Below are 13,250 nucleotides of genomic sequence, written 5' to 3' on the forward strand. Positions count from 1 at the left end.
AAGATTCATTTCTTCCAACGTCACGTTTATTTTGCAAGAAAATTAAACTCTTAGAAGCATTATTTTCATCATTTATATTATTATATTATTATCTCAAGAAAGACGATGAATTATAAAATTATGAATGTCTTTCAATACTGAAATAGACCACTAGAGACAACGCAACTTCCCAATAAAAAGGAATTAATGTCTTTATTAAAATTAATCATGTGGAGATAAACTCGTAATCAAGAAGTAAATTTAGGCAGTAAACGTTCACTCTAAATAAAAGACACACACAAAACACCATACATGAATATAATAATAATTTTAATAATAATTATTATTATAATTATTATTATATAAGTATATATATGTGTAGTGTTTTCGGGCGTTTTAATGTGACTGCCCCCTTACAATATTTTGTTGCCAGGCTTCTCCCCCCCAGTCAAATTTCCCTGGCGCCGTCACTGGTTGGAAGTAAAAGGACGAGGAAAGTAACATTAGCTGTTGACAGTGTTGCACCAAAGGACGTGATATGTGCTACTGTTTGTATAAATGATAGGAAATTTAAGCAAAAATTTATAATTGTTGAAACTTGAGAGTTGGTTCCTTCATTTGATCTTAGGAAGAGGTTTTCAGAGACAGAGTGGGATTATTTTACACATACATGGGAAAGGGTGGTTGTTTAAAGATAGAGACGTATTTTGCACATTTTTTAAAAGTTCAGATAAAACGAGAATTTAGCCTTACTGTTATGAAAAGAAATAACGCAGTACGGGGAAATAATAACTTCACATTTTTCGCACCTGGTGGGATGCAACGCAAGAGTATTGCAGGAAGTCTATGAACGAGGATGAAGAAGGATATGTGAAATTTGATTTACCTGCGGGTGAATTAGTTTATTCTAATATTCTTAAGGTTGATTTTTTTTTAAGTCCACTTGATTCGCAAATAGGCTAAATCGCGAACCGACCTACAGTTTAAAGTGCGATCCGATCCATTTTGTGCCTCCATTGAGTATCGACGCGAGGACCCTTCATTACAAAACCTCGACGTTATTACTACGCCATCGGGGAGGCACCCAATTTACACAAATATGTTGATTCCAATAACACGTTATATGCATAATCTGATAATGATGCACTTTGGGTGCATCTAAACATATTTTTTTCAACTATAGCATGTCTAAAAGAATCATTGAAGTTGGGATTTTTATAACTTCAGGAGGCTCGGCTCTGTAAACGTGCGATATAAACTTAATGCAGGTTTACCTTCCATTCGTGGTGGTTTTGCACGTTTCTTCGCTTCGTAAAACATACACTTTTGCAGGAAAGGCTTCTTGCATCCTCCTGGGGCCTTGCTCTAGCTAAACAAAAAATATATTTGTTTAGCATAATCGAGGGTTACATATTCCTGCCGAACTTACTAGAAAACAAGGATTCTATTGGGATCATAGTGCTTTGAATGACAGTATCAATGAAGTTTTATGTACGCTACTACTTATAATAATGAGCATAAAATATTAATCAGGAACTTTATTTTTCGTCAACTGGATGTAACATCTTTTTTTGTTATTCAGCAAATATTCAATTCATCACCTTTTTCGACATTAACTTTCTTGCCAGGACAGCTGTTTTTATGCAGATTTTGACGATCTTAACTACACGTAAGCTAGATATTAGCTAATATTCGTGCTGTTATATTACTATTCTTCTACCATCTTTGTAACATGTCATGCAATAACAATAATAGAATTGATTAATTTACATATTCAAGTGAATAGACCTATGAATTATATTAATGCATTAATTTAAACATTTGCTTAATTGTTGTCGTTAATGTTATTATTATCATTTTTTCTGAAACACTTGGCTCAGACATCCTCCCCCGACATATATTTCTAGATGCGTGCTTGCCGAAGGATAAATTAGATCAAGCGGTGGTGGTACCGTACTTAGAGGCTAAAGGGAAAATAAAGAAGTATGTGCGTCATAAGCTGAGCATAAGAAACAGCACAATATCACAAAGAAACACTTTTTGAAACTTATGTCATAGAAGATGTTTAACAATATTAAGAACAATAAATGCTTTCTATTTGTAATATACTAAATATTGAAATTTTAAATAGTCTTTTGTGTTCGTACTACACATTTAAAAACTTTTTTGTTGCTCCCCAGCGCCAAGCTTAGAATTTAAAGAAAAAATGTACATTTTCATAGTGCACGGAAGTTCGACATTCAGAAAGAAAGAAGGTCTATTGGAAAACATTTCAAGACTTCCAAAAGGTATAGCAGTAATGAAAAAAAGCACTCACTTATACCGTGTTTGTTACAACCTGTCCGGCTTCCCGCGGTAGCTGATCGCTGGCGTTTGTAGCATAAACCAAGCGGTGTTGCTGCTGAAGACTGCATGAACTCCGTGCTGGGGAAAGCCAAAGCCAGGCAGCAAATTAAAATACGCAACGTGGCAACAACGTCTACGTAAGCTCCTCTCTTCTGACTTCTATTCGCTCCTCGCTGCACAGCAGACGACTTTTTTCTCGTTTCTCATTGGCACCAAAACTGTCGAGCGATCGCTAGCGCGGGAAACGGGACAGGTTCTAACAAACTTGGTATAAATGTACGATGGATAGGCAGTTGTATAAACCGAGAAAAACCACAAAGTAGATTTCATAAGATACCTAGCAATCAGTAACCAACAAACTGCATTTTTAATATTAATGTCCTCATGATTAACGAACCTTATTTATTCTCACCACGCAATGGGTAAAATATTTGGAGCTTTATCCCACTTTCCGGAAGAATATTTCGTGTTTCTGCTACTTTTGACTTTTGTTGGCTTGATATCCCGGATCACTTTTACGAGACGAGACGGGACAAAACGAGACGGGACGAGACGAGACGAGACAGAACCCTTCGAGACGGGACACGAGACGGGACAAACGAATATTTTCGAGACGAGACACGAGACGAGACAGCATTTTCACGAGACGGGACGGGACAGACCAAAGTCTCGTCTCGTCTCGTCTTGTGGGCAACACTAACTCTTATCTTCGTTAAGCTGTAAATAAGGCCGAATAAGCGAGCAAAGCATGCAACAACAAATGAAGGTAGAGAACAATGTAAAAGTAAACATCTTACGCAACGCATGCATCGGTGACCACTTCTTCCCATCGCCTGGAGGCTGACCTGGCAACGGCCAGTTTGGCTAAGCGGCGGAACTTTGACCTCATGTCCTCGTTCTCAGGAGCCTGCTCCAGCTCTTCCACCTCATCCAGGTCCTGCAGAGGGGTCACTCGAAAGTCCTTCATCAGTTGCCGCTCCCACATCCTCATCTTCTTCCCAAGGATTGCTGCAAGACCAAAGATTAACGATGACGACATTATTCGTATGTGTAAGATGTCGTATTAATAATACGTATTTGAATTGGTTTATTTTACTTCGCATTTCTGCCACTTTGGCTAGCTGCAAAGATGAAGATGAATAATGTTATGAAGAAATTGATGAATGAACACTCACAAAGAATGCCTAGGCCGCGATTCGAATGTGGGATTCCTGGCGTCGTATTGCGCTGTGATAACCGCGGCATGTTAATAATATGGTAAGCTGCTTCTTTAATTTTAAAAAAATAATAAACTATCGTGCAACCTATCGACAAGATCTCCAGATAGAACAAATTTCCCGTGGAAATAGATAGAACATTGAATAAACTTTAAGTAGATATGATAGCGATGTGGAAGGCTACATGAGTTTCATCCAACACCTTGCACAACAAAAGTGATATTCCTTTTTCATGATTTATTCAATTTTTTGTAGAAAAGAAAGCGGTTTGCTTCTTTTCGCGGTATATAATCAGTTTGTTTTTCTTATAGCCGCAACAATCTGAACTATCGCTGGTTAGTCCATAATTGCGTCATCTAATAGAATTGACGTCATAAGATCTGTTTCAATAGCAGCGTTATGAATGTCCAACTACTAAATTATGAATAAGCGTAACACCCTGGCCTACACTGTCTCAGGAGCTGTGGAGCAAGGTCGCACATAACAGTAGAGAAGGGGAGAAAGCGAGTGGACGGAACAAGGCAGTGCGAGTTGCTGCAAAGATCTTGTAGCTGCAGCCGCGTTTTCCCCTCCATGCACTCACTTCCTTCTCACGCTTTCATTAGTCGAGCCCTCTCGACTCCTACTTGCGCAGACGACTTGTTTTCGTTCGCTCGCTCCATAGATTCCAGGGACAAAGTGTAGTATGTGGAATGCCTTTAAAGTTCCAATGTCAAGGGAATAAGCAATAGGGGTACGTTTGTTTCAGTCAACGTAAAGCTTTTATGCTACGTTAACAAAAGATCTGCCATACCTTTCTCTTTCTTCTCAGCGCTAGATATGTCCATTCCGTTCTTCTCGAATACCTCAAGCATTTCATATCGCATGGCGTTTATCTCTGCCTTCACCTCATTAACATCGTCTTCCGTAACAGGATTCTCTTCGATCTTCCTGTGCATCGCTGACACATATCGCCACACAAGGGACCTCATCACAGCAGTGTAGCGGTAGTCTCTCTCCTTAACCTCTTTCTCCTTCCTCTGTAACGAGAAGAACGTTGGTGCTTTAGTTGCAAAACACGAAATGTTCGATATAAGATCTTAAACTGGATGCAATTTTTAGCATACATAGCGAACTTACCCTTGTGGACATCTTCCTCATTTTATCTTTCTTCCTTAGTCCCATTATCTTGAAAATTACTTTTGGGGTGGGAAACAGGTTGAAGGGGGTTGGAAGAGTGCAACCCTCTTCGAAATAGCTCATCCAGAGTTTGGTTCGAGCGAACTTCCATTCGGTATCAGAGTGTTCCTGCAAAGAATTAAAAATACTTGTTTCATTAATTGCATAATTTCATCCACAGTAATTGTGTTTGCACATTGTTGTATCGAAGGGTACTCAAAACAGACAGACCAGGTATATAATCCTCATCACTTTACTGATTGTAACTTCAAACTTATTAATAATAAAATAAAGTCAACAGTTATATAGTAATCTTTATCTTTCTCTTTTTACTACTACTAAGGTAAAACTTTTAATTTAATATTATTTAATCCAGATTTTACTTTCATACTTATGTTGAAATGCTATTCAGGAACAATGTATAAAGAGTGCACACTGTATAGTAGTGACATTTATTGTTAGATTGGCAGTGTCAGGTCGCTTGTTGAATGCTTGATTGAAATGTCAGTTTCATGTTTCGTAAAACTGTTCCCTGATGAGTTTACACAAACTCATAAAAGTATAGGGATGAAAATTACTCGACAACAATTAGCCATCTAGAACAGTGGTCCTCAACCTTTTTCAGTCCGGGACCCACCTTGAAGGACATTACACTTCATGGGACCGATAAGAATGGGCGCCGACAGAATTAATTACTTGTAGAGGCGTGCACCGAGTTTATAATAATATTTTTGGTAACATCGAGTACTTTAAGAAGCTCTCTTTTACGCTTGCTTAAACAAATTACACAAACTTCATTCTAGAAAAGTAAATATGTAATTTAAAAGCCTAATTTACTCTAGTCCAACATCTAACTAGACACACACTGAAATTGAAAGCATTTTTTTCTTACTCACTGAATTAATGGAACGGTTTGGGTTGCCTTTTCCGCATAAGCTAGGCTATGTTGGGTTCAAAGGTGGATAACTGAAGTCGTAAATCTGAAAGTGTATTTCTGTACTTGATTTGCACTTGAATCAGAGATGAAAATCCCTTTTCACATAAATATGAAATGGAGAACGGCATGAGCAACTTTAAAGCCTCATCCGAATAGCGGTCGGAAATATCAAGCGATACTTTAAGTCGACATGCATATGACACAGACAATTATAAATTCCTCATTGGTGCGACAGAAACAAAAGCGACAGATATCCGGTTCCCTTGAGTTAACTACCAGAGAGATGCCTGTAAAAAGCAATGGTAGAGCGAGAATAACAAAAGTAGAGTTTAGACTACTTACAACACGGGTTAAATTTAAATTGTTAAAGCAACATACAAGGTGCGGAAGAATTCATTAGATAGTTTGAAATGAGCGCCATTCACGTTTGCCGATAGATAGCGCGCTGTTTCACTCGTTATTTAGTGAAGCAGCTCAAAGCCTTCAGTAGACATGGATGTCTGGTCAAGTGAGCACCGCGCGTATGCTGTGGAGCGTGTTTTTCAAGAACAATAACTCGGCTACTGCAACGCAACGTGATTTCAGACGTGACTGCACATGGCCTTCACGCTCGCCAGACTTATCTCCATGCGATTTTTTTTCTTGTGGGGATATTTAAAACAAATGTGTACGTGAATCAACCCCACACTACCGAAGAGCTCAAGGAATCCATAAGAGCTGAAATTCAGAACATTCCACTGGAGATGCTGCGCAAGACGATGGAATCTGTTATACAGCGTGCAGAGATAAATGTTTGCAGAACAATGGAGCTCATCTCACTGACATTATTTTCAAATCGTAACACCAAATGAAATGCTTTTGTATGTACCTTGTAGCAATACAAGTGCTTGTATATACAGTTTATATTACAATACATACTTTTGGAATTTCAAACTGTCTAATGAATTCTGCCGCACCTTGTATAGGTTTCCAAGACACAATGTTTTTAGCCCGACTTGGGATAGCATTTTTTATACGTAAACCACTTACTTCTATGATGGCGTATGAATTGGACATCATGGCAATCAAGAGGTTTAGTAGGACAATCACGTTGATCACTGAATAAGAGCCAAACATTAGGAGGCCCCAGAACCTGGTGTATGATTTTATTCCGGTCAGTTCGAAGTCATCCAGTCCAACCATTCCAAAACTAGCCCAAAACAACGATTGCGAGGATTCGAACAAGCTGGAAAAGATTCGTCGAGTTTTTAATGATCATATTTTTATACGGTCGAAACGAATGGACATTTATGTAAAATACGGTGTTCTTATCATGGAAAATAAGTTAAATTACAATGCAAAGATTGAAAAGTTTTCAACATACTAACATGAACATTTCCTTTGTATCTAATTTGCAGCTTTTGTTCATAACTTGACGTTAACAATAACGACTTGTAATTAGAATGAAATTTGAAATTCAACAAATGACAAAGATTTTAGTTATCTGATAAATCGAAGTAATACTATGGGGTATTCCAGAGTTACATGTGTGACATTTTACACACAGCATTTAAGGTTCCAGACATGAGATTGGGTTAAAATATTTATAATGAACTGATTTTATAGAATCATGAAGTACTTTGTGGTGTCTGCAGAGGCGTGGCGTGTATGTAACCGGTGTTACCGCAGGTAACAGCAAAATGCAAATTAAAAAGTTTTTTCAATAAAATAACATTGTTAAATACGTTAACCGACAGCGATACAGTCGAGTGTATATTGTAGAGGACATTTTTTCTGCAGGCCACAAAAGCGAAGAGGCAGGCCTTTCTGCTACCCTCAAAAGGTAACAAGAGGAAAGGGCGCCAATGCAAGGGAACAGCGGGGAAAGGCTTAGAAGCAAGTGTACTAGGAGGTTATTCATATGCCTGTTTAGGGGCAGAGTTGCCGGTCCGGCTTACCGAATCAGCAAGTGTTGTCATAATGGATTTCCAGAAAAGAGCTAAATCCCGCCTAAAAAGGGGATACTATTTCTCTGAAGCAACAAGAGCTAGACTGCAAAGCCAAAACTGAATTTAGCTTCAACTGAGACCGTTTACGTAATAGACGAAAAGATAAGTACTTGATGCGATTCGTGATTTGGACAAACCTTGCTCCAAAAAACTAAGTTGGCAACAGTAGTACGTACATGGATCCCACTTTAAACTGTAGGTCCAGTCCCGATTAGCCTTACTGTGCATAAAGTGGACTTAAAACACCACCTCAAAGTAGTACGTACATGTGGACTTTCCTTCCACCGTTGGAGAAGGGGAATTCTGTTGTCTGCTAGCACAAACGTCAAACTGACCAGAGAAATGTGTGGTTTTTCTTCCCCTTTCCACCTCTTTGCAAAGAAACAGAGATGGTTGACAAGGCTCGACCACTATTCACTGGATTTTCGCGGTAACTCTCTCATGATGGTAGTTCTTTTTAGGAGTTATTGTGGCTAAATCATTGAGCGGATTGCAAAAAAAAAGAACGAAATGAACAAAAATCTAGATCGAAGGCATGTTTCTTGGGGGGGAGGGCAGGGTAGGGTGTAGTGGAGATGATAACGTCTGATGGCCGGTAACACTTTTGCAAAAGTCACGCCATGTCACTGGGTGTCTGTTAATAAATGAAAAAAACTTGAGTATGATGGCATAAGCTGAATGTGTGAAAATATTAACAAAAGCGTTTTACGTGTGTGACACTTTAAAAATGTAGCAAATTTTGATTTCATTTGCCTGTGAAGCATATAGGCTGCAGATGCTAGTAGGTTTTATTGGTGAAATGTGCAAATTATATGCATTCACAAATATCTAAACCTTAATGCAATTTAAAACAATAATAATTTCCATATTAATTCATTTTGATATTTGCATAGAGGAGGACCACTTTTAGTGGAATGCCCCATATTAGGTTCAAAAACAAAATCTTGGAAACTCTGTAACACGTAACATACATGAATCAGTAAATCAGTTTTTCTTAATGTTATTGTTGCCAGAAATAACGCTATATTAGTGGCGTACTAAGAGTCGCTAACAAAAACCAACGTCGGTTACACAAACAAATAAAAAAAAAATGGCCTATAGCTTTTACCACTAGAGAAAGACAAAGCAGAGCTTCTCCGGTACGTCCGGTCCCGATAAGCCTGCCTGTGCATAAAGTGGACTTAAAAATAAAAACTTTTTTAAAAAAACCGCAACAATTTTCCCTTTGCGGTCATATTACCCACTTCAGGGTAATGCGATACATGGATAATATTTAGTTACATCATAACCTCCGTCACTACAGCAAATTTTAGGAATAATTTTATTTCTCTGAACAGTATAACAGTCTGTCACATGTCCACAGTAAAACAAGACAGGCATTATCTTCATTTGTACGAAATAGTCATCACAGCAAAACAACCTAGGGAGTAAGAAAACAGTATAACTTATATTAGGACTACGCAGGGGGGAGCTGATGAGACGACAGCCAGTCCCAAAATTTTGAGAAAAACAAAACTTGCAGACTCCTTTCAAAATGATCCCCTATAACCATTTTTTGTCTTTAAAGAATTTTTAAATTCATGGTAAAAATTGTAGTTACGAAATAATGATTGATTGATAGAATTAGGTTATTTTCACGTCGCCTTTCCTTTGGCTAATCTCGAAATTATTAGCAAATACAAACAAAGAGACGCAACTGATGTTAAAAATATTATCATAATCCTACTTCTTAGTATAATTTTGTTCAATTGTCGCTTACTTTCCAAACCGTCGCCACCGCATACAGGCCTCGGCGTTCTTGTTCCAGTCGGGGAGTCCCCCTGGAAGGCTGAAGCATTTCTTCCTCTCCATGTCGGCGAAGTACCACAGTAGCTGATTTAGACCTACGAAAAATGGAAATACAGATTTTGCAAACATAAATTCAAACTTAAAAAAAAATAGAGTGTCAAAACCCTTACTTAACGATGATAACTAAACTGAGATTTCATCTTATGCATTTTTAGGTTCTGTAGAAAAATATACTTATAATTTTTCTTAACAAAGCTATTAGTCTTTAAAAAAGAAATTTCAAAGATCTACAGTTGAGACTGCTTTATACGTAACTCAGTTCTGCGTAATTGTCTTTTATGCTTAAATTACAGTAAGTCCCGGCAAAATACGTATCATTTAAAAACGTGTTAATGAAACATTATTTCTATGTAATGCATTTGTACGTAATTCGGTGTTATACGTACTACTTTTCACAAAATATACTTCATTTGTACGTAACCAAGCTGCAACAATGCCACAAAAGTATACATTTCTTGTAATTACAAAAGCAAAAGGCGAGTTTAAAATACGAAACAGGATAGTTGGCCATAACGGCGGTCGGGGGTGTAAAGGGTGCTCCTTCCACGTAGTGCACCCAATAGTCAACCTCACTTCCACGTAGTACACCCTGGACTGCAGACTAACGAGGCTCTGGCGACTGGCCCCATGGCCAGTATAATTTTGTTTGTGTTCTCCTGTGTTTTGTCCTTATTTTTGCTGAGTGCTCCTTTACAGCCTCAGCTTTCAACGAAAGTCAGAAGATTTTAATATTTTATGATTTTAGTTGTGCAACTTTAGAGTTGTTATGTGTAACGATAAGGGGCTGGACCCCGTATAATTTGACGGGTGCAAAATAGCCTTAGTGCTGACGCACCCAAAATTTTAAATTCAAATTCATAACGGCGGTCGGTCTCCAGTTCCGAGAAATTAAACCAAAATGTCTGATTTCCTCAAACCAGGGCCAAGTTCAAAATAATATTTCTCTTTAGTGTTTAAGTTCTACCTATGTAGGCCTGCTGAATCATTTTTTAGTTACATTTGAGCACTGAACAATTTGTGAATTTTTTAGTGACAATAATATTGTATGTGATTCCATGTTAACATTAAAAGTAAAAAGATGTTTAAGTTCAGTATGGGAATTTCTAGTTAACTAAAACTACAGTGTCTATTGTAGTACTTATATCAGTATCAAAGTGTTCACTAATAAAATGGTAAATGTAATGACTGTATTTAAGAATCAAACTTTTAGATTGGTTAATTTGCCACTTTATGACAGATTTAACCAGTATTATAATGCTGAATCTTGTTGCTCAAAATAGATACAATTACAGTTAATAATGATATGACATGGCATCTAAATCTCAGTTAGACGTATTATTTTCTCTTCACCTTGACATACGCATAACTCAAGTTCAACTGTTAATATTTCAGAAACAAAATGTTTCTTCCCATTTTAACCTAGTAAGAGTACAATAGTTTTGGTATGCATGTTATATTCTGGCCTCGCCGTTGGCGTAGTGGTAACATCGTTGCTCTGTAATCAAGAGGTCTCTGATTCGATACCCGGTGGAGTCATTTAATAGTTCCGATACCATTTTAAAGTGTAGGTCCAGTCGCGATTAGCATTTCTGTGCATAAAGTGTACTTTAAAAAAGTGTACTTTCTTATTTAACATATCTTGTAGAGTAGTTAATTGCCCGTTATTGTCACCCACAAAACTCACCTACGAAAACAGCAGTAAAAAAATTATAACAACAGAAATAATTTAAATTTGTAGGAAGTTTGTAAGGTCTTCATGCAAGTTCCATGTAAACTTACTTTTGAAAAAAATGCGCCATTTCTTACTCACACACTGTGTGTGTGTGTGTGTGCTTGAGAGAAAGAGAGAGAGAGAGAGAGAGAGAGAGTGCGTGTGTGTGTGTGTGAGAGAGAGAGAGAGAGGGAGAGTGAGAGTGAGAGAGAGAGAGGGAGGGAGAGTGAGAGTGTGTGGACATGAGAATACAGTGTGATATTAAAAAATAATTCAGAGGGAATTTCAGTGACTTCTTGCGAAGCGTCAAGTTATATATGTATATATAATTCCTTCAGGAGTTATATATGTATATATAATTCCTTCAGGAGTTATATATGTATATATAATTCCTTCAGGAGTAAATATTTTCAACCGGATGCGGGACCGAACTGCAAGTATCGAGAGAGGGGATACCACAAATACCATCCTGTATGTTTACTCACCACACGCAAAAGCGAAAAGCACCAGAGAGTAAATGAAGAAAAACTTCACGATGTCGATGACCATCCTTCCCAGGGAGATCTGCAGCGGTCCCAGGTATGGGTTGATGGAGAACAGATGGACTAGTTTCAATGCGCTGAAACAGAGAGAGCAAATATTGGCTCAGTTGGAGAGAAGCTAACAAGGCTGGTTGTAAAAAACTACTGGTTTACGATTTTTTTTTAAAAACATGGCTTTTTATCCTCTTAACCTATAGTATTTCGAAGTGAAATATAAGGTTTTATGTTATTTGGATAGTTTCTGCCTATTTAAAAATCAATTTTTATTTATGCAGTCTTTTACATATGAGCTTCCTTTACTTAAGTTTGTTTACCTTATCGAAATCAGATTCCCATTTCGTGATAGAAACGTTATGCCTTTCCAGAATGAAATCAATAGAATTCGTAATATTTTGTTTTCGAAATCAAGAAAGTTTCTTCTACTACTACTTTAGAATAGTATACAAGAATAGGAACATTTAGAGTTAAAATTTTAGAATTACTCATTTCCTTAATCATAACACACAGATAAAAGAAAGAATATACGTATAAGGAAGGAGCAAAATTGGAGTAACTTAGGGTTTCCTCGATGGCGTTGTTGTTATGTCGTCGCCTTCTAATCAAGGGGTCTCGGGTTCGATACCCAGTGGAGCACATAGTGGTACTGATACTACTTTAAATTGTAGATCCAGTTCCAATTAGTCTAGCTGTGCATAAATTGGAATTAAACTTCAAGTTCAGCTTTATAAATTTCTGTTCTTAGTATATGAGGCTCATAAATTGTTAATGTACATTGAGAGATGATTTGTGGTCTAGAGCGTGGTATTACATGTAGTGGACGCTACAAGTGGCCATTTTAAAAATGTCTTATCCTGTTCATGAGAAATGGAAGATCATCACAGATGATATGGGTTCGAATCTACGGGTTCACAGATTAAGTTTTCTCTTGGTTCTCTAGTGCATATAGTGATAAATGATACCAGGTAAGTGCCGGCCTTCCTGGTCATTAACTTATAATCAAGATGTCCAGGGTTCGATCATGGTGAGAGATTTTGATTGGTTTTATATCACTTGAAACTCTAGATCCATTTTCGATTAGCCTATGTGTAAGCTTGGCTAACTATTGCAAGCAAGTACCGTCCGAGATTACATGGGATTCACCAGAAGAGAGGTTTTGAGTCGCCTCACCTGAAGATGTTGGCTGCAGCGAAGAGTCCCTCTGCTATGAGCTGCGGATCGAAGTCGTCCCACTCTTCCCGAGGGATGTAGGTCGTCCTCTCGTCGAGCGCTATCTCCTTCCGCTGCTGGATGTAGGCGGCCGTTCGCAGAAGGATCACTGCCACGTACAGGGAGTTCCTGAGGAAGTCGATCATGTTCCACATGTTCCTTAGATAGCAGCGGATCCCCTCCCGTACGATCTCCTGGGTCTCCTCCCATATGAACCCTGGAGAGAAATGGAAACACCTTTAGTCAATAGACGAATCAACTGTATATGAGAATACACTCAGAACATACGAAACCTCCTCCAATACGCAGAGATGCGAT

General features: G+C 38.0%; 1 protein-coding gene across 1 annotated transcript in view; it reads right to left on the reverse strand.

The window, feature by feature from the left end:
* LOC145986506 (transient-receptor-potential-like protein) overlaps window positions 1–13,250 on the reverse strand; it is a 47,528-nt gene that overhangs the window by 15,336 nt on the left and 18,942 nt on the right. The window contains exons 8-14 of the mRNA XM_083120592.1: window positions 12,894–13,149; window positions 11,670–11,803; window positions 9,385–9,508; window positions 6,667–6,862; window positions 4,662–4,829; window positions 4,336–4,561; window positions 3,123–3,333 (exon numbers count right to left, since the gene is read on the reverse strand). Coding sequence (XP_082976718.1) covers window positions 3,123–3,333; window positions 4,336–4,561; window positions 4,662–4,829; window positions 6,667–6,862; window positions 9,385–9,508; window positions 11,670–11,803; window positions 12,894–13,149 — 1,315 coding nt within the window. The remainder of the gene's footprint in view (window positions 1–3,122; window positions 3,334–4,335; window positions 4,562–4,661; window positions 4,830–6,666; window positions 6,863–9,384; window positions 9,509–11,669; window positions 11,804–12,893; window positions 13,150–13,250) is intronic.

The sequence above is a fragment of the Lepisma saccharinum genome, chromosome 1 (genome assembly GCF_977018435.1).
Source record: "Lepisma saccharinum chromosome 1, izLepSacc3.1, whole genome shotgun sequence".
NCBI lineage: Eukaryota > Metazoa > Arthropoda > Insecta > Zygentoma > Lepismatidae > Lepisma > Lepisma saccharinum.